At 51.2% G+C, this 24,663-nt stretch overlaps 1 protein-coding gene across 4 annotated transcripts; it reads right to left on the bottom strand.

The window, feature by feature from the left end:
• Positions 1-3: 3 nt before the first annotated feature.
• Positions 4-23,824, bottom strand: SCAMP2 (secretory carrier membrane protein 2). 4 transcript variants are annotated; one of them, XM_081549483.1, is made up of 10 exons: positions 23,670-23,824; positions 10,771-10,839; positions 10,252-10,350; positions 9,590-9,718; positions 8,066-8,183; positions 7,425-7,553; positions 6,576-6,735; positions 5,347-5,448; positions 1,791-1,908; positions 4-1,532 (listed from the first exon to the last, which is right to left on the bottom strand). In XM_081549483.1, the coding sequence occupies exons 1-10, from the start codon at positions 23,724-23,726 to the stop codon at positions 1,398-1,400; spliced, it is 1,116 nt and encodes a 371-aa protein (XP_081405609.1). In that variant the 5' UTR covers positions 23,727-23,824; the 3' UTR covers positions 4-1,397. The 4 variants fall into 4 exon arrangements, with proteins under 4 accessions (XP_081405609.1, XP_081405610.1, XP_081405612.1 ...); XM_081549484.1 differs by lacking the exon at positions 9,590-9,718; XM_081549486.1 differs by lacking the exon at positions 9,590-9,718 and having other exon boundaries at positions 7,425-7,547; positions 8,054-8,183.
• Between the last annotated feature and the right edge of the window lie 839 nt (positions 23,825-24,663).

The following is a 24,663-nucleotide window of genomic DNA, read 5'->3' on the forward strand; positions in this document are numbered from 1 at the left end:
GTATTGTCTGAAAATGTCTTTTGTTTTTATTTAAGGACAAAATTGAGACATAACATATACATTTGTACATGGAGAAAAAAATACCAGAAAGGAGTTGACAAAACCTTGGTCACTGCCATCATCATTCAGTGGCTCTGGGACTGTGTCAGCTGGCAGCCTCAGGGCTGCCTCTGGGTAGGCCCCAGGTGCCCGGGGTTGGCCAGCTTTTTGAGAAGTCCCCTCAGTCTACCCACCCACTTCTACCATCTCTGGAGGACAGGATACAGATTTTAACCTTGAACTCCTAAGCACCCATCAGAGTGACACAACTCCTGGGGAAAGAATCTCCAGGACTAGTGGAAGGTGACCTAGACTCTACTTGGGGAGTATGGGAGAACCCTGGGGGATTAGTCTGGAACCCTCAAAAAGGTGGCCTGAAGAATGAAGTTCTGAACGCATTCCCCTTGCCCTCCCTAAGAGTCATACAAGCTAGATACTGCTGATGGTGGGGGGCAGGGATGGGCAAGAGTATGAGGCCAAGCTAAAGGGCAGCTGTCCCTCAGAAAGAGAGGAAATCAAAACAAATAGGGCCAAACAAACCACACCAGGACAATCAGACCCACCCTAATACAAGACTGCCAAAGGCTGGGCAAGACAACTTGGGTCAGTGTCCTCTATCCCTCTCCATCCCCAAATCCCAACCAACCCCATTGCACATTCAGTAAGTCTAAAGAGAGAAGGGCTTAAGAAGGGCCCCAGAAGGCACCGCGTACTGCCCACACCGGGAGGGTGCAGGGGGCCTAAAGGGCTAGGAAACTGTTCGTTAGAAACATGAGGCAGGACAGAGGCTGGAAGCCCCGAGTTCACCCTTAGAGTGATCTGAGGAACAGAGCCCAAACTGCAACTCATCTAAAGGGGAGTCCTTAGGAGGCTCCCAGAGACTGAGCAGGAGGGAAGGGCAGGACTGTGGAAGCCACAGGCTGGGTCCATGAAGCCAGATTCCGGTCAGGCCTGCTGGGGAGGAGTGGAATCTCAGGACTCCAGCAGAAATAAAACTCCAGGTGGTTGGGCCCAGGACCCCAAGTGTGTATGTGTGTGAGTGCATGTGTGTTTCTGTATATGGGAAGAAGAGAACTTCAGTCCCACTGCTTCCAGAGAAACAAAAAATCCTATCAAACCACCACCAGAGAAGAAAAGGCAGCTTTTTTTTTTTTCTCTTGTGTAAAAAAAAGTCCCTGTCCCTCCCTCCCCTTTCCTCAGGTGGAAGGGAGAGCTGGTGCTGAGGGAGGAAGAAGAGCCACCGGCAAGACCCTCCCCAGGTCTGTGCTGGGCATAACCAATGCTTAAGGCACCCATGGAAAGTGCAGCTCAGAAGGCAGGTGAAAGAGAAGGCCAGGGCAGAAGGAGAGTCAGGAGGACTAATTCCCCTGGAATGCTCCTTGGGCAGCAGATGAGGCGGCACTGCGGAAGGTCCTGCTACTGAAGATGCCCTGGGAAAACTCCTCCTGGGCCTGCTGGAAGCTGGCCCCTGTCCTGCGGTACAGGGAGTGAACCTGCAGAAAGAGGCTGTGGTGAGAAAAGTCCACCTGCCTGGGGGCCACCAGCTCGTGGGCCCAAGGCAGCCACAACGAACCCCAGCCTGTCTGACCTCCCACCCAGAGCCTTGGAGGAAGCTGCTGGAGCTCTGAGGACCCAGGAGACGCAACTGCTGTAGTGGTGAACACCCCCCACGGAGAAGGTAGGAGAGAGGTGCCTACCCCAGGGGCTGGGGCTTCCTTGGGTTTGCAGTTGGCCCAGCACCCAGCACTCACCCGCTTCAGGAGGAAGAGCGAGAGCACAGCACAGAGGGTGAAGAAGCCAGCCACCACCATCATGATGATCGACACAGCCAAGTTGTGCTTCATCGTAGACAGGGCTGCAATCCAACCACTGCAAAGGGGGAAGAGGCCGGGGAGAGCACAGTGGGACTGGGCCCCAGAGCTCCCTGTGAGGGGCTCTTCTCCAAGTGGCCACTGTGTGCTCAACACCACCTGGGCATCCCTGGGCAGCACAGAGCCCTGTGGGCCAAAAACCCTGGCCTGTAAGGCCAGGCCTCTGTAAAGGCCATCAGGCCCCATAATGCCCATAGGGAATCTATGGGCCATGTGAGGCCTGGAAGGGAGGATGTGGCTGCTGCTTTCACAGTTAGGAGTAATGCTGGGTAGAGCTCTTTAGGGGGACATGGAAAGCCTAGGGCTGCTCACTGCAGAGGGCCCTCCCTCTGAGAAGGAGGATCACTGGCCAACCCACTTCATTCATCCTCTCACCTCAGCTCCTCCCCCTGCGGCCCAGGGACAGCCTCGCTGCCTCCAGCCAGTCACATCCCCTTCCTGAGCCCCAGTGTTCTCATCTACAAAGGGGACATCCTCACATTTTCTGATATTAAAACTTAATACAAAGCTATAGCTATCAAAAGCTATAGGTACTGGCATCAGGATAGACATATATTATAGATCAATGGAATAGAATTGAGCATCCACAAACAAATCTATATATTTATCATCAACTGATTTTAGACAAGTGTGCCAAAACCACTGAATGTTGAAGAATGGCCTCTTCAACAAATGGTGCAGGACAGCTAGATATTCACATACAAAACAATGAAGGTGACTAACACAATATTGTAAAGCAATTATCCTCCAATTACAAATACATTAAAAAATTAAAAGAAAAAAAAAAAACAATGAAGGTGCACCCTACTTCCACCATATAGAAAAGCTAACTCAAACCCAACAATAAGAACTAAAACTATTAGATCTCATTACAATTAAGAACCTTTGTTCATCAAATGATATTATCAAGAGTGAAAAATAACACACAGAAAGGAGAAAAAATTATATACCTGACAAGCAGCTATGCAGTATCCTGAATATATGAAGAATTCAACAACAGATAATCCAAATACTAAATTAGAAAACAATTTGAATAGACATTTCTCCAAAGAAAATATGCAAGCTCATAAAAGATGGCCAACATCACAATTATTCAGGAAAGAGCAATCAAAATCACGAGTTACCACACTTCTAGATTGGCTATAAAAGAAAAAAGGGGAAAAAAAGAAAGGAAAATAGTAAGTGTTAGGGAGGATGTGGAGGAACTGGAACCCTCATACACTGCTATTGAGAATGTAAAATAGTTTGGCCTGGACTTCCCTGGTGGTCCAGTGGTTAAGAATCCACCTGCCAACCCAGAGGACACAGGTTCAATCCCTGGTCCAGGAAGATTTCACATGCTGCGGAGTAACGAAACCTATGCACCACAACTACTGAAGCCCGAGCGTCCTAGAGCCCATGCTCCACAACAAATAGCCACTGCAATGAGAAGTCCATGCACTGTAACTAGAGAGTAGCCCCAGCTGGCCCAACTAGAGAATGCCCGCAGCAATGAAGACCCAGCACAGCCAAAAATAAATAAATAAAATGGTTCAGCTACTGTGGGACAGTTTGGCAGTTCCTTAATAAATTATATATAGAATTACCATATGACCCAGCAATTCCACCCTCGGATACATACCCTAAAGAACTGAAAGCAGGTACTCAAAAACCTATATGCAAATGTTCATAGCAGCACTATCCACAACAGCAAAAAGGTGGAAACCCAAATGTCTATCAGCTGATGAGTGGATAAACAACATGCAGTATCTCCAAGAACTATGGAATATTATTTAGTCATAAAATATAATGAAGTACTAACATGAACCTTGAAAATATGATGCTACGTGAAAGAAGCCAGGCACCAAAAGCCAAATGTTACGTTCAGTGGTAAACAATCTGCCTGCCAATGCAGGGGACGCAGGTTCAATCCCTGCTCCAGGAAGATTCCACACGCTAAGGAGCAACTAAGCCCGTGTGCGCCACAACGACTGAGACCGTGTTCTAGAGTCTACGTGCCACATCTACTGAAGCCCGTGTGTCCCAGAGCCCATGCTCTGCAATGAGAAGCCACTGCAATAAGCCCACACATGCTGCAACTAGAGAAAAGCCCACGCAGCAATGAAGACCCAGCACAGTCAAAAATAAATAAATAAATAAATAATTTTTTAAAAAAAGCCACATATGATTCCATTAAAATGAAATGTCCAGAATAGGCAAATCCAGAGAAGCAGAAACAGTTTAATGGTTGCTAGGGGCTCAGTGAATGAGGCAATGAAGAGTGACTGCTTAATGGGCATGGAGTTTCCTTACAGTGTGCTACAAATGTCACAGTGTGATACAGAATTAGACAGTGCTTATGTCTGCAGACACTGTGAATGAACTAAATGCCACTGAATTATACAAAGTGGTTTAAGTGGTAAACAAAATGACAGATTTTACGTTATGTGTATTTTATAGTCAGTAACAAAAAAAGGAGGCAGGAGGACATCCACCCCATCGTGGGTGTTCTGAGGTGAGATGAGAAAGACACCGGGAGGCTGGAGGCCTCGGAGCTCAACCAGGCAGACCCAGGCAGGGCACTGAGGGGCGGAGCAGGACCCAGTCCAGGGTGTAAACAGCAGTTATTAATCACAGTCTTTTACCAGGATCTCACTGAGGGTAATGAGTAATGAAACTGGGTCACCAGTTAAAGAGAAAAGGGGCCAGATTAGAAATAGCAAGGCAAGAAGGCAGAGGGGAGGAGGAAGGCAGCATGCAGTGGCTGTGAGGGTGAGGTGAGTCACCCCTCCCTGCCACTCTGGACCTGCCAGCTCCACTGGAGGGCGGGGACCAAAATAGTGCAGCCCTTCCAGGCTCAGGCTTTCAGCCAAGTGCCAGCCTGACCTTTCTGTAATGTTCCCTGTGCACTGGAGCAGAAAGGAAAACATCAGCCATCAGCTTTTCTTTTTGAACCTAATTCTGAGCTGAGAACTGCAGCAGCCAGGGCTCTCAAGGCAGCTGGATACTCAAGGAGAGCAACCCGAAGGAGCCGATCCACGAGGGGCAAGGGCTCCACCTCCTGAGGTGACAGGGCCTCCAGAAAAAGTCACAGTTCACAGTTTGTAAAGGCTAGGACATCCATGGGCAGCCGCCCAAGCCTCGGGGCTTGTCCGGGGCCTGTGGGAGCAGCTGCAGCCTCTAGGAAGGCATGGCAGAAGAAAAGGACGAGGGGGCCCTGCAGTGCAGGACACAGCCCTGGGAGCCTAAGGATTCAGGCCAACTCCATCCACAACACTCCGGAGAGGGGTGCGCAAGGCAGAACAGTGAGTAGCTACCGGGGAAGAAGTGGAAGAAGGCAGACCCCAGCTGACCCACCACCCCTCTCCCAGCCATGGTGGAAGATGGGTCATCGGTGGGGCCTTTCTGGGAGCAGGGGAACAGGGCCTAATCCCCTCTGTGCTGCCCCACGTCTCACCTGTCCCCCAGGCTAGGGATGCCGATCAACTGGATGATGTAGATCCCTATTTGACAGAAAAATACAAAGAAGAACACGAAGAAGCTGAAAGAGTTGTCAGACCTGTGGAGAGAGGGGGAAATGAGAAGTCACACAAGAGCTTCGGGCTCAGTCCTCAGCAGTCTCACTTGCCAGGACACCTTCCTCACTAGGAGCCAGGAGGGAGGGTGCCAGAGGAGACAGGGCTCCAGGGGTCAGCCACACTGTCCATGAGGACAGGGACACACAGACACCCTCATAATCAAAAAGGGCTTGCCTTCCGCTGCCTTCCAATTTAAGGGGTCAATGCTTGATTGCTTAAAGAGCTTATAAATAAAGTTGCTCACCCCAAGGACAATGTAAAAAACCTAACAGTCCATTTCCTGAAGTTATCTCCATTTCATAACAGGCAAGAAAATCTAAGCCTGTTATAAAGATAATAAAACTTTAAGAATCAATCTGTAGGCCTGGGCAGAAGACAAGACATCTAGGGAGTAGGGAACATCAGATAAAACGGGTGTTTTGAGAACTTCCATCCTAGAATACAGTGAGGGTGCAGGTTTTGCCTGCTGAGTACATGGGAGGGTTTGGCCACTGCTCCACCCCCTCTTTCCCAGGACCTGCTGGGCTCCCTGTCTCTCCTCCTTTCTCTCCTCACTCCATGCTGGGCTCAACTAGGAGTTCCTAGTCTCAATTCCAAAAGCCCTAGGGGTCTGTGAAGTGGATTCATTCATGTCCACAGTACTGACTCTAGGGCAACCAGTCAAATACTGGCGCTCATCGAGGCTCAAGGGTTACTGGGGAGGTGGGGGGAGGGGCAGACATGAGCATGGAGGGATAGAGCCATTGAGAGCTTATCTGACTCTTATCAGACTCTGCCTGGCTATCACAGAAGCACAGCCTCTCCCCAGGGGCTAAAATCCCACTGAACCAGACAGACTGGGAGCAGGGGGAAGGCAAGAAAGGCTCTTGATTTCCTCTCTGGGTCTCCTGAGCCTGGTCCAAGGACAGGGCCCAGAGCAGACCTCTGGTACAACAGAAGAGAAAGCAGCTGCTGATCCCTGCCCGCTCTCACTAAGGGTGGGTATGGGAAAGTGAATTTCCCCAACATTCCATTCTGCTCTAAGACTGGGAGGGGGCCCCAGGGCTGATGGGCTTCGGCCTGCTACCCGATGCCAGCCATATACCCACCCCTGCCCAGCCCCACTCACCTGAAAGCCTTATAGATGGGTCGATACCAACAAAGGAAGGCACAGGGGGTGAAGATCACAAGCCACAGGATGGAGAGGCCGAAGTCTACTCCCCTGGAAGTGTCGACTAAGAACCAGGCCAGGCAGGCAAGCAGGTTCAGAAACAGAGTCACTGAATGCACTGGGGAAGGACAGGGGGGAAGAGAGAGAGGCTTGTGCCAAGGCGACCAAAGGCTTCCCCACCGAGACAAACCATCCCCTGAAGAGGAAATGAGGTCTACACTGTGAGAGCAGTTGCAGAAATACTACAGGACCTTGGTCTGTACACAGGCAGGGTGTTCTGAGACCTTAAAACCAGGGAACAAACCAAGTTCCTACGAGAAGATGGGACAGCCTAGGTATCTGAGGCGTGGCAGTGGAGGGGCGGATACAGATACAAGGGCTGAGCTTTGGGGAATGAAGTCTTTCAGCAGGCTCTCCCCTGGTTGTGGACAGCCCCCAGCGGAGCTACAAGAAGTCTTCTCTCCTCACTCCTCATTCCTAGGAACCGAGGGGACCGTGGGGAGGAGAGGCCTTCCCCTAAGGATGGTCATTCAATGCAGGGAGCTCTATAGGAACTCTGAAGCCTCCAGCTAGTCCCACCCTACCTGATATGGGGTCTGGACTGGGCCTTGTGGGGAGGTTCCCAGGATAGGGAGCAGACTGTGGAGGGCCAGTTATGTGGGCAGAAGGCATCCCTCAGCCCAGCCCAGCCCAGCCCAGCCCAGAGAGAGGCTGGAGCCCGCCAGGAGGAGCAACCAGAACATAGCCAGCATGCTCAAGTCACAGCCCACTTCACCCTGAGCTCGAAGGGGCAAAAGCAAGACTCACACATCCAGAGATAGTAGAGCATCTTGCATATCCGCTGGTAGTCGGCAGGGATCTCTGTGGAGAAGTCCTGATAGAAGCAGGGCTTGACAGGGCACCACATAGGCAGGGGCGGCCAGTTGTTCTCTCTCACTGTGTGGGAAGAGGTGAGGAAGTGAGCCCGGCCTTAGTAGCAGTGTGGCGGGGTACAAGTGCTGGCCCAGTCCATGGGCCAAAGCAGGGCTCCCGGGGGGCGCCAGCAGACGGGGCTAGGGGTGTATGGATACGGAGTGGGATGTGGAAAGGGTGACGGGACACAAACACCCCTGAGCTCACTCCAATACAATGAACCCCAGATGCACTGGGAAACAGAGCTCGATGGCCTAAGGGATTCCTTTTATTAACAACCGAGCATAAGCACAAGGGGGCATCATCATGGGTAAGGAATCCTAGGACCAAGGCCCCCACTCTAAGTAAACTCCAGAGCGGGGAAGGAGTGCAGAAATAATCTACATCCATTAGGACCACACGGCAAGTCTCCTGACCTCCACCTTACTTGGCGTTCCCCAGGACAATGCCGTGACAAAGCTCAGCAAAGCTCTGAGGCTGCCCTGGAACAAGCGGGCTCAGGGAAGTCCTAAGTCAGGCAGCACGGCCTCCCCTACCATGTAAGTTGGCCACCGTGTTCTGAAGCTCCCGCTCCTTCCGTTCCAGCTCTGCCGCTTTCCTGTCCAGTTCTTCCTGCTGCCGGAGCAGGCTTGCCTGGGCTGCAGAGGCCACAGCCTGGAGGGTGCAGAGGAGGTGGAGGGCAGCCGGACACAAAAGACAGTGAGACAGTGTCAGTCTGAGCTGAAGCCAGAGAGGCCTTGCCCCACGCAGGGAGGGCCCAGAGGCAGTCCCAGGCCCAGTATGTCATGGGTACCCAAGACCACCATAGAGAGGCCAAGGTGACCTGCCCCCTACCACCTCCACACCACCTCTGGCCCCTTAGCCATCACCAGGCCTCTCCTCTCCCTTGCATCCCTCAGCTTGAGAGAGACGGGAACTATCCCCATATTGGAGTCAGGCAAAGTTCAAAGTGACTTTTGAGGTACAGCAAAGGGAAAAAGACCTCAGAAGAGACCAACCTACAGCCGGAAAGCCAGAGACTCAAGCCTCATTTGAAGAACATGGAGTGTGCGTGCGTGTGTGTGTGTGAAGGGGCAACAGTGCAGACCTGCCAGCAGTGAGAGAGGAAGGGAGATACTTGAGGGCAGCCTTGTGCACCCAGAGCCTCGGGGATCTATATTTAAGCACTCCCCTCCCACCCAGGAGCTGCCCAGAGGTACAAATGAACTGTGACCCAGTACAACCCAGCAGCCCTTTAGGCTTGGCTGTGCTTGGCCTTGCTTTCATGATGTGCAGAGTCCAAGCTTTATCCCACTCCAGGCCGAGCAGGGAAGGTGCTAAGAGACTATACATGAGGCTGAACAGAGCTGGGCTTGGGCGCGGTGTTCCAGCCTAGGGCCCTACTCCCCTTGTTGGGACCCGGTTCCTCCTCTTTAGGGAACAGGTATCAAACTGGTCATCTCATAGAATAACAAGGCAGGCATACCTGTGCATGCACGTGTCAGCACATGCAACACACACACCTTCTCCCTCTCTCTCTAAAAGGAGTTCTCCAAAGAGTTAAGGCTGCCTTCAGAAGGTAAATTTTTTTTTTTGGCGGGGGGTGGGGGTGGGGGGAGTGGGGCGGGGTCGGTGAGGGGTGAGTCTTGGTTCCCAGGCCAGGGATTGAACCCATGCCTCCTACAGTGGAAGTGTGGAGTCTTAACCATTGGACGGCCAGGCAAGTTCCAGGAGGTAAATTTCAGGCAGTGGGGGCAGAAGCAGGACCAGAATTGATCACACTAGACCACACTGGGGTCTCAGCCTCCTCTTCCCAAGTCTGCAACTTCAGTTGAGTAGGCCCAGGTCCCTACAGCCCACCACCCAGCTGGACAGAAGTCACTCTTGCCTCTAAGTCTTGCCTCACCTCCACAGGGTTCTAGGGCCAAGGGTGGGGCCCAGGGGCCCGGGCAGGGGCCACACACTCAGAGGAAGTCCAGTCAGACGACAGGAGCAGCCTGGGGCCCACTGGAGCCCACAGCCCAGCTTGGGTGGGCTCCGGGTACCTTGCCCTCCCTCGTGCTCATCTACTCTTCGCGTACCTTCGGCAGGTTTCGCAGGTAGCTGTCTCTGAGAATACTATCTCCTCCTAGCAGCATCTGCCTCTCTGAGAGCTCGCTCACTGCCAGGAATCTGGTAGGCAGGAACCTGCTGGCCTGTCTAAGCAGGAGCTGCAACACACAACTCCACTGTGGGCCACGCTCACCAGGGGGCCACAAGGAGCGTGGGGTGGGGCTGGGAGGCCTGGAGGGGAGTGCCGGGCACAAAGCACACAGAGCTCAGAGTACTGGTGGAGGGACAGAGGAAAACAGGAAGGCAGGCAGGAATAAATGAGGTTAAAAAAAAAGGGAGAGTGAGCGGGAGAGAGATTCTGGGCCCTGGGGAAGAGAGAACAAACCAAAGGCCCGAGGAGGATCTGGAAGGACACAATAGGGGTAAATGCTCTTCCTGCCACCAAGGAGCCTGGCCTGGTGATTAGAGCTTACTTTGGGTGGTGATCACGGGGTTGGGGGAGAGGATACAGGTTGGTAGAGCAGACCCTCCACCTGCAAGCGACCAGCTCCCAGGAGATGACCCAGAGGGCCCTGGAAGGGGAGCCCGGGATGAAAGCCCTCTGCCCCCTCCTCAATCTCAGGGCTCAGCTACCAGTCTGGCTGTGTCCCTTTCTGGAAAGGAGAGGCCAAAGGGATCTTGTCAACGGTACCTGGGGGGTTGGCTGGGTGGGCTCCACTGAGGGTTGGAGAACCGCCGGCTGCGAGGGCCCAGGCGTGTGTGTGACAGGAACCGTCGTCGCTGCATTTGTCTGCGTAGGGCAGAGCAGGGTGGGGAGGTGAGTGGGCCTCCCCCAGTCGGCCATGTGGGGACAGACCCAGAGCCAGGTGAGTGACGCGCCCTTGCCTGTGAGGGGCGCTCCCTCCGGGCCTGCCTCTGCAGCTTCGTGGCCAACAAGCCTCAGGTTCTGGGCAATGTGAGGCCTAACCCAGGACCCTGGATCCAGACCTTCCCAACACTGCCTGGCCCTCCTCTTCCGGGAGGGGCCCAGATCATGGATCCCGAGGGGAGAATGGATGGGTTCCTCTTCCGTACCCCACCACCCTGAGTTCACATTAGGACTGTCCCTTTGAGGAACAGAACTTCTCTGTCTCTGCCAAGTCTCCTTACCCAGAGACGCCAGCATCACCCAGAGGACCCAGGGACTCAGAAAGAGGGCATGCCCACCAACCTCTGAGAAAGGGTTGAATTCAGCCAGGCCTCCTTGTGGGGCATTGGTCAGCTGGGTCACAGAGGGATCCTGAGAAGGTGAAAAAAGAGTCATCAGGTGCTGGGGAAAAAGGAGAGTCTTGGTAATGGGGAGGGAGATCACCGTCTCTAGGCCCCTCCCGGGGATACTTGGCTGAAGTAAGGCTGTTGACGGCCCTTCCTAGAGTCCTAGAGAGCCTCTCCTGAAGGCTCCTGTGCCAAGCCCCTGCCATACCACAGCTGCAGGCATTTCCCCCTTGCTGGAAAAGGAGGGCTTCAGCCCAGATGACTTGCCAGAAGAGATCCAGAGCAAGGTTTACATTCTGAGGCCCAGGAAAAGACACCACAGGTATTCCCTTTGGTGCCCTTGAGAAATTCAAAATGGTTAGGGAATTTCCTGGTGGACCAATGGCTGGGACTTGGCACTTTCATTGCTGGGGCTATGTTCAATCCCTGGTTGAGGAACTAAGATTCCCTAAGCCATGCAGCGTGGCCCTTCAAACAAGAAAGGAGATTTAAAATGGTTTAGCCTGAAAACTGGTCCAAGCAGTATACAGTTCAGTTCAGTTGCTCAGTCGAGTCCGACTCTTTACGACCCCATGAATCGCAGCACGCCAGGCCTCCCTGTCCAACACCAACTCCCGGAGTTTACCCAAACCCATGTCCACCGAGTCGGTGATGCCATCCAGCCATCTCATCCTCTGTCGTCCCCTTCTCCTCCTGCCCCCAATCCTTCCCAGCATTAGGGTCTTTTCCAGTGAGTCAACTCTTCGCATGAGGTGGCCAAAGTATTGGAGTTTCAGCTTCAACATCAGACCTTCCAATGAACACCCAGGATTGATCTCTTTTAGGATGGATTGATTGGATCTCCTTGCAGTCCAAGGGACTCTCAAGAGTCTTCTCCAACACCACAGTTCAAAAGCATCAATTCTTTGGCGCTCAGCTTTCTTCACCGTCCAACTCTCACATCCATACATGACCACCGGAAAAACCATAGCCTTAACTAGACGGACCTTTGTTGGCAAAGTAATGTCTCTGCTTTTAAATATGCTATCTAGGTTGGTCATAACCTTCCAAGGGGTAAGCATCTTTTAATTTCATGGCTGCAGTATACAGCCTGAAGTAAAACAAAGTGAAAGGATGTGTTAGCAAGTGGGAAAGTCTACCTGCTAGGTTACAGTCTGCTTCTGACTGGACCTGATTGCTATGTGGGACCCAAGTGAACCAGCAGGGTTTTTTTTTGTTTTTTGGGTTTTTTTGCTTAAAAAAAAAACTGTAACACACAGCTTGTGGAATCTTAGATCCTTGACCAGGGATTGAACTCTGGCCCTTGGCAGTGAGAGCACTGAGTCCTAATCACTGAACCATCAGAGAATTCTGGAACCTGTAGGTTTGACTAGAGTGGGGTTGAATATAAATGTCCCCAGCACTTTATCATTTTATGGCTGCTCTTTACTGGTGCTGGCCCCTTGCCAGATTCAGCTCCCTCAGATCACTGTCTCCTAGAAAGGGGAGTCATCTGGGACCCACCAGCCTGCACTGAATGGATCTGGTGTGCCTTGGACACGGACACACACACACACACACACACACACATTGATTGACTGCTTAGAATGAGTTCCTCTAGGATTGCCTTGATTGCCTTTTTTCCTCTAAATTACTTTTTTCTTTAAATTTAACTTTCAGTTTTGAGTCACTTGGTTGACTGTTGAATCAAATGATTCCATGGTTTTACAGGTGGTCTCCCAGAGATGCCAGATGGGATCAGCACAGCCCAGGTGCCAACTGCTAACACCTATAAAATAACCCCCACCTCCTAGAGGAGACTCACTTAAGAGTTCTTTGGACTTCACTCTCAAAAGTAGCCAAAGAATTCAAGTGACAGGTTATCTCAGAAAATCTTCTGCAGTTAGTGAAATTTAGGGTATAACTAAGAACATTCAGAATACCACACACACAGTTTACGTGGGGTGGGCCAGCAGTGATTATAAAATGACAGTAATTAACGTGTACATGCTCTGTTAGGGAAGACTAAGGGGAAACAGGTATTCAGCCTAGAAAAACATTTCTCAGTGGATTTCCTGTGAAGTCAACGTGTCTTGAGTTTAACTCTGTAACAAAATTAAAAATGTTTTTAAAAAATAAAGTAAAATAAACTGGTTTAAAGTATTTACTTTCAGGGAGGGTTTGTTTTTTTGGTGGAGGAAGTGGGTGGGGGAGGGTGGGTAAATAAGGTGGTATGCTGCTGCTGCTGCTGCTAAGTTGCTTCAGTCATGTCCGACTCTGTGCGACCCCACAGATGGCAGCCCACCAGGCTCCCCGGACACTGGGATTCTCCAGGCAAGAACACTGGAGTGGGTTGCCATTGCCTTCTCCAATGCATGAAAGTGAAAAGTGAAAGCGAAGTCGCTCAGTTGTGTCCAACTCCTAGCAACCCCATGAACTGCAGCCTACCAGGCTCCTCCATCCATGGGATTTTCCAGGCAAGAGTACTGGAGTAGGGTGCCATTGTCTTCTCCGAAGGTGGTATGAATGGATACTTTTCACTTTATAACCTTTCTATAGTGTTTTGTTATTTTTATTATTTTACAGAAAGCATTTATTCCTCTCATTTTCTAAAGGACAATTTAAGGTTCTGGAACAAAAACGTGCTGCTGGCTGCCAGTGCTGATTTTATTAAATCATGCACACTTGTGAGGAATACAGATACGAAGAACTCAGCTGAAACGCCAAGAAAATGTTTTGGGATTTTTTTTTTCCTCAAATTCTTTTCAAAAAATGCAAAAATGTCCTCAGAACACAGCCTTTCCCCAAGTTTTCAACCTTCCCTTTCCCAGAGGCCAACCTTTCAGGCTGAGGGCCTCACACAGGGCTCCCTGCCATCCTTTCCATCGGTGCTGGCCTGGGGCCGCGCTGGGCGCCTAACACAGCTCCTGCACACTCTTACTCCCTTCCCCTCCCCATACAGAACAGGTACAGGGCTCAGGTCCAGCCCAACAGAGATGCCTCTGGGAGAAACAGCTGCCCCCAGACTCTGCCAAGGCCCTGTTACAAGGCCTCACTGAGGCTCCTGTCAGCATACCTCACCCCTAGTCCCTCACGGCTCATCCACATGCTCCTGGCCTTCTTTCCCAGCTTCCCCTCCAGCAGCAAGCCTCCACAGATTGGATTCTTAAACACAGTATTCACGGTAGACACTCTCAGAGAGCCAGCCCTCAATTTTCAGACGTAGAAATGGATATTTGCCACCCTGCAGGACTGGCTCCCTTATCTGAACATTTATAGAGCCAAGGGTCAGCGCTAAACATGCCTCTTTCTCTCTTTTCTTTTTTTAAATATTTATTTATTTATTTGGCTGCGCCGGATCTCAGTTGTGGCACGTGGGATCTTTAGTTGCGGCATGTGGGATCTAGTTCCCTGACCAGGGATCGAATCCAGGCTCTCTGCACTGGGAGTGCAGAGTCTTAGCCACTGGACCACCAGGGAAGTCCCTGAATGTGTCTCTTTCACACATTCTGTCATCTTCCCACTGAGGCCATCAGCCCCTTGAGGGCAAGCCTCTGTTTGCAGGGCCCCAGGGCCTGGCCCAGAGCTCGACACACTGCCTCAACCCACTTCCTGTCTCCTCCACACCCCACCCAGTCTCCTCAGGCAATGTGGCCGTGTCCTTTCTGCTGGACACCATCCTTGCCAGGTGGCTCCTGCAATTTGGACAAAATGACAAGGTGAGGCTCGAAAGGCCAGTTGGAGGAACTGGCCTTGAGGTTTTTTGTTGGCTGAACGACTAGCAGATTTCTCCCAGAATTACTGGGCTGGCTTCCTGCAAGAAAGATCTAGGGTTCAGTATCTGTTCCCCTTTCAGACTCCGCAGACATCAAGTCACAGCACAGTAAGTGAGCTGAAGTCACTGAAATCAGATCCACCATCCAAGGGACGGGTTACTCAAGTCTATCACTACGGGACAAAGGCAGAGGGACGGCCCTGGTAGCAGTGTCAGGAGCCAGCATACCCGCCTGGCTGAGGTGTACACCTTTAATAGGCAGCCTCCATACCTGTGAAGAGATGTCATTTTCTTACCAAGAGGATTCTGGGGGGTGGGGGGACTGATCACCCTGTCCAAACTGACCCCTCTTCTTTTCTCAACAGTCTTAAGGACTTGGCCCTGGGCCCCTAATCAGGCTCCCCACAAACAAATCCTGTTTCCTCTAGCGGGCTGTAAACTGCAGTCAGGTGCCTCTGTATCTAGTTCATACTTCTGGCTCCTAGTGCTTGGTGGAGGGCGTGATGCAGGCAGAAAAGCTCAAGGTAATGTCTGGAATAAGGACTGCAGGCTGACGGCCCTTCCCTGCTTTCTCTATGAGGTGCTGTCCAAGTGCCAAGGCACAGAGAACGGGAGGGCCACCTGCATCAGAGCGGCAGCCCCAGGGCCTAGAAGGACTCTGCCTGGGGAAAGGAGCCTGGAACACTCTGGGAGACAGGGGTGCTTTCCACCTGAGGAGACCTAGGCACTTTCTGACAGATGTGTGTGGTTTCAAGAGAAGCTGAGGCCCAGTGAGAGAGCGAGGGAGGAGGGACAGACAAGGGAGCTGATGCGTACAGAGTGTCTACCATGTGCAGGCTCATCACACAGTGATGCTACTGCTAGTCATCCCAGAACTGGCCACTGTGTCACACCACCAGAAAAAAAGGTTCTACCAGCCTTTCTTAACCTGGTTCCTCGAGAGAGTCAAGCCCCACTGCCCCAAGCCATCCACTGTCTGCAATGACCTGCCTTCTTTCCTGTGCATTAGAACAGTCCTAGTGATGTTCCATCCTTGGGAAAATGGAGAAAACAGTAGTTCCAGTCAGTGTCTGTGTTCTGTGGCTCAGCTGAAAAGCCCTGGCTTAGAAAAGCTACAACCCACTTCGTCATTCAACCTTACAACCACCCTGTGAAGGAGGAGTATGAGGATGAAGAAAGGCCCAGCTCAGAGAGTAGAAGTAATTCATCCAAGACCTCAGGGACTGTAGTGGTTGAGCCCAATTTTGAATCCAAGTCTATCTTTCTCCAAAAACACAAGTGGTAAACCTGCGTGGGCAGAGTCTCCCCAAAGCCTGGCTCAGGGGATGACCAACGGAAGGTGCTCAGTCAACATGGGGTTGAGGGGCCAACCAGGACGACTGGGTCTGCTCGGCTGTTTGTTCCTGAACTTCAGAGCAGTCCTTCTGGGAGAACACCCTTGGAAGGACACTGGCAGAGAATCTTGTGAGTAAGGACCACACTGACTGGCCTGAATGAGGACCCTCAGCTTTCCCCTCAAGTCACAAATAAGTCAATGGCAGCAATCTTCCTTCCCACTCACCAAGCATCAGCCAGCTCGTAAGTGGGTCAAGCATTTAAAAGCATGGTGAGAGCTAAGTCTCACCTACCAAGAAGTAAGCTGATACCCTCTCAGTGCCCAAAGGACTCAACCGGCTCATGCCCTTGACTGAGTTTACAACAAGGAGAACGCTCCTGATCTCAGTTCCTTTCATGCAGCGAGCAGTCACACATAGGGTGAGGGACACACCAAGAGGAACAGGGTACAGCTCCTACCCTTCAGGAGACCACAGTCTGGGAGCTGAGACAAGTGCACACAGCACGAGTGACAACAGCAGGGGAGAGGAGGCCGGGCGGGCTCGGAGGATGGCTCGGCTCCAAAGGGAGGGGAGGAAGGCGAGCGCAGGCCCAGCCAAGTAAGCTCAGGCCATACCGCTCTGGGGCAGGGGGCACTTGGTGGAGTTGGGCTGTGAGGGACTGAGAAAACGAGGCAGTACAGCTGGGCTGGAGTTCTGCTGGAAGGGAAGGGCCTTGAAAAACATACTTGTTTTCACCGGTTTGGCAACCCCTTTCCATGCATCTCCCAGGTCTCGGCTGTGCTCGAGTTTACTGCGAATTTTCCTTGCTTTCCCACCCTCCATTCCACCCAGGCTCCCAATGTGAGGTTTATTTCAGGCTTTGAATAAACATGTTAAATAAATACCTCATAGACTAAAAAACAAAAACAAAACTTGGCCACTCTCTCTGAGAGGCAAAGAGTCACCACCTCTTTGGATCATCTGTGAGGTCCTGTTTGCTTTAGTGACAAGGATGTGTGTCACAGAACAAGAAGGAGCGGTCATCCCCAGGTTGGCTGGTTGGGTCCCAGGCGAACAAGGCGCCATGGTTAACCTTGGTTTCTCTGAGCTACAGCCTGAGAAGCCATGCAAAGGAAACATGACAAAAACATGTGAAAATCTGTATCTGCAAAAGTATTCACTACACTGGTATTTACAACAGGGGGGAAAAAAGCAGGGAACAACTTAAATATCCAGCGACAGTGAGCTCAAGTACATTTCGGTGCACATCCCCTCAATGGCCTAGTCAGTAAAAATCACAGTTATGAACACAGGGCAGCAATACAGAAAGCTCGGTTATACGAGTATCAAATGACGATTCTGTCAGAAGTACTCATAACAGAAAACACATCAAACCAACAATGGCTGAAAAACACTGGTAGAAACAGGGATGGTTTATTTTGTTTTCCCAATTTTCTATAATGTGATTATGTTATGTTTATGTTAAACAAATACATACACAGTTCTTTTTTAACAAGAGAGCCTGAGAACCCATCAAATGAGCAAGGTTCACCTTGGGGCCTCCCTCCCTGCCACAGCAGTGATATACAGAGGCTCCCAGAAAACAGAGTCCCAGTCCTTGGCCTGGCGTCGAGGCGCTCCATGACCTGGCACCGGCTTTACTCTAGGCGCAGTCTGTCCTCCATCAAATGGAGCCCCCTGCCCTCTCCTTCCACCTTGGTCTGTCTACTCCCTACACAAACCATTTCACACCAGCGCAGGGTGAGGGCACCAAGAAAAGGCGTTGGTTCCTGCCCTCAAGAAGCAAATAGCACAGAGAACACAACAGAAGCCAGGGCAAGAAGTGACAGCATGTGACCAGTGCTGAACAAGGGCAAGTGCAATGGGCTCGCAGAGGAGGGAGTGAAGAGGCTGCCCGGAGACTCAGGGAAGGCTTCTCTGAGGTGGCAACTGAGCTGGAACTCGAGAGAGGAAAGAAATTAAGCAAGCACTCAAGAGGGAGAGGAGAACAGCATTTGCAAAGACATGGGATCTTTAAAAAGATCTTGCATACATTCAGCGAGAAGGATCAGGAGACTGTAGAGCAAAGCGTATATACAAAGCGAGGAGCACCAGGGACCCAGACTGAAGATGGCTGGGCCAGACTGCAGGCTGTGGCAATGGGGGCAACAAGAGATTGTGCAAAGCTTGTGTGCTTAGTCATATCCAACTCCTTGCGACCCCATGGGCTGGAGCCCACCAGGCTCCTCTGTCCATGTGGGTTGCTATTTCCTTCTCCGAGGGATCTACCCAACCCTGGGATTGAACCTGTATCTCTTGCGTTTCCTAAACTGGCAGGTGGATTTTTACCACTGCGCCACCTGGGAAGCCCTCAGAGATTGTGAACAGTGATCATCTCTGCCAGCAGTGAGGAGAGCGCAATGGTCAGGGAAGGAGGATGGCAGGAAGACTGCCTGGGACACAGAGTCCACATGGGTGATAGTGAGGCCTGAGCTAAGGGATGACACGGGATGGAGAAGAGGGAACGGGCTCCAGAGACCCTCCTAAGGTAGATGCTACAGGCTTGGCCACTCCAAGGGATGGTCAGGGTATCGAGTTACTGCAGGACAAGAACACAGAGGAGGGGAAGAGAAGGGAAGGAGTGGAGTGACTGAGGCTGCCAGCTCGGGGGCCAGCAAACAGTGCCACCACTGAGCAAGACAGGCGGTCATGGGAGAAGAGAAAAAGGATTTTCAGGAGTGGGTGTGTGGGAGCAGGGAGAAGATCTGGGAAGGTACTGATTCACATCAGAGAGATTGATAAAATGCATCTGGGTGGAATGGGTGGAAATGTCCAGGTAAGAGCTGGAAATACTGGTTTGGAGCTCAGGAGAAGGTGAGGGCTAGAGCTCTAGATCTGAGACCACTGGAATGTGGATGCTACTCTGAAGCCATGAAAGTGGGAGGACTTACTCGGAGAGGTACACACTGAGAACAAAGTCAAGGACAGAACTCTAGGACACCCCAAAATGCAGGAGACAGGAAGAGAAAACAGGCAGAAGGAGGTGAGAGTTACCAGTGTAAAGAGGCCAAGGACAGAGAGAACTTCCAGAGAGACTGGTCAGACAAGCTGGTGCACCACAAGCAGCAGACCCATCATGGGCCCACAGATCCCAGAGAGTCCACAAGAGTGAGGCAGTGCCTGGGGGCATGGAGCTGAGAGTGTGCGAAAGTGACTTAAGTTGATGCTCCTTCACCTGGAGTACCCTCTCATACCACTGGCTTTCCGCTCTCAGGACCTCCTACCATAGGACTCTGCTCCATTCTCCCTCAGATCCCTCACAGGCCCTTCTGGCAAGTTTTGACTGCCCTTATCATGCCAGGGCATGTTGTCATGATCAGTGAGCATTTCTTAGCTCTCCTGTCAGATTAGAGGCTCTAGCAGGCCACGTGCCCATGTATCCTGGTCTCCTGCACAGGCCCTTGGAGCAGCAGTGGCTCAGTGATGTGCATGAACGTGTCAGCATCTCATAGGAGCACTGCTGGAAGGGTCACACTTTGTGAATTAATGTGCATGGCACTCTTCTCTGGATCAGCAGCAAGTACCCCTTGTTTGTCCTGGTTAAATATTACCGTTTCTCTGAACCCAGGATTGTCCTACTCCAAGTGGCTCCAAAGAAAACTTAATAGACATGTAGGGTCAAAGTTCAGCTGTATCGTTGGTCAAGGGCTTTCTAACACCCAGAGTACCTCCAGGTACCCAAGACCTGGCAAAAATCCCTCCCCCACCTGGGCAGCTGCCTGGAGTCAGTTAAACTGTATGAACCTTGCCATTTTCAAATTTCTTGAGACAATGCTCCTGTTCCTCAGGAAACTTCTACCAGGTCCAACTAGGGGTTCTGAGAATTCCCAAAGCTACAGTCAAACTGAAGTCCATCCTCTCGGGGAAGTGACAAAGCCCTCAGTGTCTATGCAGGGAACTTCATGTGACTGTTCACGCCCAAATCACGTTTCTGCCACCACTTTCTCCTCCCACAGGAGAGAAATGTCTTAAATCCTTGGGAAGCAGCCATACCACCAAGATTATCTTTTAACTGCAAGGAGACAACGTGTGAAAGTGATATGGTGTGATTTGGCGACTCAGGAACGCTGAAAGGTTTTCTCTGTTTGGAACCACCAACTAGTCCACTCCCAGATCAATGTCGATTGCCTGGGTAACCTAACAGAAACACCAAGCAGCAAAGCAGCCCAGGCATTTGCTGGGGTCCACTGTTTTTCAGTGGATTACTGAAAGAGAAAATGGGGAGGACAATGCCTATCTGGAGCCCTCAACCTCTTCATCACCTGACAGACTGAGAAACTTTGGGGAACAGACATGCTGGAATCAGTAGAAAGCAGGACCTGCATACCCAGATGGTACACAGCAGATGCACCATAATGCACAGAGGGATTAGGGAGTGCCAGGGGAGGTTGGGAAACCAGCCACTCTCGGCTTGCACTTTCCTGCTTCCTCCTAGGAGTTTGGTAAAAAACCTCTGCTGCACTCTTGTGACAACTTTCCACTTAACAGTCTGACTCGGCAGGAAGTTTTCTAATAATCCCACTATAACCGTACACAAGGAGGAGGTCATAAAAGCCCACAGCCACAGTTCAGGTGGGGATGGAATAGAGCGCAGATAAAAAACATGCATAAGGAAGTCAACCTAAAAGCACACCAGGAGCTTCAGGGGATACTGCAAGAGTTAGAAGAAGGATTCCATGGCAGCAAAACTCTGAGAAAGGCTGGATCAAACAAAGTTGAGCAAATATCTTTACTGCAGGATTTCTTGGAGCCTTTAACAAATGAACAAGCCTGGTCAATCTTCAAGAAAATGATTCCTGACTCTATTTGACTACAGAACCCTGAGCACCTTTCAGGACTGGCATTACTCAGAAAACATGCTATATTAAAATATCATCTAGCACAATACAAGAGGTTCCCTGGTGGCTCAGTGGGGAAGAGCCCACCTGCCCGTGCATAGGACAAGGATTCAACCCCTGGATCTGGAAGATACCACATGCCACAAGGCAACCAGGCCCACGTGTCGAGCAACTATTGAGTCTGTGCTCTAGAATCCGTGCTCCTCAACAAGAGAAGCCACCACAATGAAAAGCCCACACACAGCTACAAAGAGTAGCCGACGCACAGCAGTAAAGACCCAGCACAACCAAAAATAAACAAATCTTAAAAAAAAAAAAAAGCACAATACAATCCATATTATTCCAGCCCCACACACTGAAAAACAACAAATAAAGCTCACATAATTTGTTACTTTCACCCTTACCAGTACTCTCATTTTAAGAATGGTAACAGTGGTGATGATGTTACATTCTTTCCTTAGCAGGCCTAAGTAACTGCCAAGGCAGTTTAAAATCTTTAGAACAGCACTATCCAGAGAAGAAGGCCCAGATCTGAGTCCCTTCCTGCTTCAATTAGCTAGTGACTCTGGCATGTCCCATCCTCACTGTGTTCTTGGTTTCTCATCTCTAAACCGAAAGGGTTAGAAGAAATTTCTGAGGATGTTCCCAGCTCTAAAAATCCAACGTGGAACTCTGAACACCAAGTATATTTTCGTAAACCACCATGGAAAGAAGGGGGAAAAAAAAAAAGACTTCTGCAGGCCAGTTAGGTGCGACAGTTTCTGAGTCTATAGCCTCTCCACCTTCTCTCTTCTGAGCTCTGTGCCAACACCCTAAGTAAATGAAGCTGGGCTCACACCCAGCCCCTCAAGGGCTGTGCCTTCCCAGTGTCCTAGCCCTGGCAGTTAGAGAAGCAGAAACCACCATCACAAGGAGAGGGAGGGCAGCTCTCCAGGAAAAGAAGTTTGGGGGCCTCACACCCAAAGCTCCTTCTCCCCACACAGCTGTGCGCCAAGAGGAAAAACCCAGCCCAGAGTCAGCAGGAGCAGAATCGCAGCCAACTGGCTCTCGCCTTCCCCCACAGGCTTCCCCACCAGATGTTACTCTTTACAGGACCACAGCTGGTTCCTGTCCTGCCATATCCTGGGGCTGCCCGATGGACAGACTATCTTGCTTCAATGCAGAAGTTACTTCTACCACAGTTTGCACAATCATTTCTGGAGTTGGAGATGTGGTTTAAGACTTTCAAGCTGCTATTAATACAGGGCAAAATTTAGGCCAATTATCTAGCCCACTGCTAGCACTGAGGACAAGCTCTCTGCATCTTTGGACATCTGACTGCCTCTGTCAGATAGTGGCAGACATTTGATTTGATTCTGACAGTACAAAAAAAGAAAGAAAAAGGCACATCATTACACAGCACACATACCAAAAGGCTTCTAGAGCCTCACGAAAACTCAAATTCCAGTATCATACAGCACTTTTATAACTAAAGCAAAACAGTTCTCTGAAGACAATGGCACAGAAAAAAAAAATGCAAATGTTCTTTCTTTACTCAAATAGAGATTACTGCATTACATAAAAGATAAGGTCCTCCAAACAGTTCTGTCAAGAAGCAGGAAGCTACTAGAGGAATGTTAGGAATTCCCTGATGTTACCAAGCTATCAAAATTTGCCTCCAGGGCTCCCACTGGCTAAGTCACCTTAAAACCAAGACAGAGAGGTAAAATATTCACTCCCCGACATTCATTCTAGTCTCCTTTGTGTTTATTCTGACCCTACAAAGAAAGGATTCAAGGTGGAAAAGCTCATGCTGTGTCCTGCAGGAAGAACCCCCTCCAAGGACTTCCCCTACACCTGCAGGAAACTTTAAAGTTGCCAATGACCAAAATAAAGAACAAGCAGGAAGAGTTCACAGGCCTGGTGACATCCTGACAAAGCAGAAAGCTCGGGGCTCATAAATCACTAGTCAGCACAAGCAAGCTTCCCTAGAGGCTTACACAAAACAAGAGGCACTGGAGCTTTGGAGTTTAAAGGAGTCCCAAACCTCCATCACGGAGAAGAATACCCCTATGCTCTTAGCTCAAAGGAGGGAAGGTCTTGGCTTTTAATAGGAATCTCTTCTTCCTTGGGCAGTTGTTAAAAGGTCAGGCCAGCTCATAGATCAGTGCATCTCATCTACCCTGCCACCACACAAAGGTCCATCGGACCAACATTCCTTGCACTTCAAGTCCCTCAGAGGCTCCTCACTTCTCCTCCCTCTCTACCCTGGGCTCTCTCATCTAGCCAGAGCCCAGTCCAAACTAGATCCATGGCCAAGGTGTAAAATTGTTATCAAGGCCATATTTCAACTTGGGTTACCAGCCTTCCCTTTCTGACAAATCTCAAGGGCTCTCCTATACCTTATAGACTAGTTGGCTGTGTGTGTGTTGCGGGGGATGGTCTTGGGATTTTCTCACATTTCTCCATTCCTCTAGAGTCTTCCACCTCCTGATTATGTTGCTGTCACCCTCTCTCCTCAAGTGACTCAAGGCTAGCGTCTCCCCAAGACTGCGGGATGTGGTAGTCACACTTTCCCCTCAGGTGAAGTCGCTTCTCTCCCTGAAGCTGGGGTCTTCCCGATCCTGTCTGCGCCAGTCCCCTTCCCCAGCGGTATCCAGTTAGAAGTGCTACGTTCCTGGGAGCTAGATAGTCCCACCTTTTCCAGGAGTACACCGCCCCGCCCCCTCCGCTGTTCCACCTGCTGCTAGTCCCGCCCCCCAGGCGCAACGATAGGACACCCTCCGAAGCCCGCTCTCCCATTGGGCAGAGAGCCCGTCCCTCCTACGCCACGTCTCCCGGCTCTGGCGAAAGAGGCCCGGGCGGCGGCCTTTGGGCACTGGACAGAGCTGTAAGATGAGGGCTCTACCTGGAAGGGGTTTACGTCCACTGGGTCCGCGAAGGGGTTGGTGTCGAAGGACGACATGGCGGTCGGGGGCCGACGAGCGAGCTCCGAGAGCGCTTCTGCCTCCGGGTACCCAGACCCAGCAGCGCTTTCCGTGCAGACCCTCCACTTCCGGGAGCGAGGCAGCCGCTCTGGCGCAGGCGCAACGTCCTCCAGAGGGGCGTGGTCGTGTGACATCACAGAAGTCCGCTCCGCCCTCCTGCCCAACCCACTGTGGAGCGGCTGGTGGGTATTTGCTTCCGTCTGCTTATATCCCAGGGACGGCGGAACCTGGTGGGCTGCCGTCTATGGGGTCTCACAGAGTCGGACACGACTGAAGCGACTTAGCAGCAGCAGCAGCTTATTCCCTGTGCCTGTGCTCCAGTGATCGGGGAGGCACCGGGGAACTTGGGAGACGGAGGAGAGGCTGGAGCCTTTCCCAACTGCCTCTCGGTCAGATAGGTTCCAACATTGTGTTAGAAACTCCTCAAAGTAAACTCCCAAAAGCCCGGCTGGAAACTTAACCCCTTCAGCTTTCTTGGATGGCAAGTTTGGGAATACGCCCTGGTTCAGGCAGGGGACAGGAGTTCCAGCCAACGGAGGGGAGTGGGGAGTGGAGTTCCTGACTCAGAGGACTTCGCCAAGCTAGGAAAGGGTTCTGTTGGTAGGGGCCGAGCAGAGAGGATCTTTTCGGAAGAATGGACTGTGCCGCTGTCCCTCGTACTAGCTGAGCCCTGCCTCTCTTAGGCCTTGACCCCCGATGTCAAGTTTTATCGTCTTAGGTGTGAGGATCCCTGAGCTCAGACAGGTTTAGGGCCTGAGCTGGGATTAACCTGGGCATCCAGCATTTATTAAATGAATGAGGGAGTTCAGCAATAGAGCCATCAGTATATGGGAGATGACTGACTCATTCCCCACAAACTCAGGTTATTCATTCATGTCTTTGTACATTTGTGCTGTAACTGAGTCCAGCCACTCC

This window comes from Giraffa tippelskirchi, chromosome 12, assembly GCF_054371585.1.
Source record: "Giraffa tippelskirchi isolate mGirTip1 chromosome 12, T2T-mGirTip1v1.2.pri, whole genome shotgun sequence".
NCBI classification, from domain to species: domain Eukaryota; kingdom Metazoa; phylum Chordata; class Mammalia; order Artiodactyla; family Giraffidae; genus Giraffa; species Giraffa tippelskirchi.

Bases quoted from the DNA above. Each gene is read 5' to 3' on its own strand.
- SCAMP2 (XM_081549483.1), bottom strand. From the start codon at position 23,726: ATGTCGTCCTTCGACACCAACCCCTTCGCGGACCCAGTGGACGTAAAC. The intron at 7,554-8,065 runs GTAGGGGAGGCC...CTTCCCACACAG, and splicing joins CACGGTGGCCAACTTACATG to TGAGAGAGAACAACTGGCCG. The intron at 1,909-5,346 runs GTGAGACGTGGG...CCCCCTTTGCAG, and splicing joins ATCCCTAGCCTGGGGGACAG to TGGTTGGATTGCAGCCCTGT.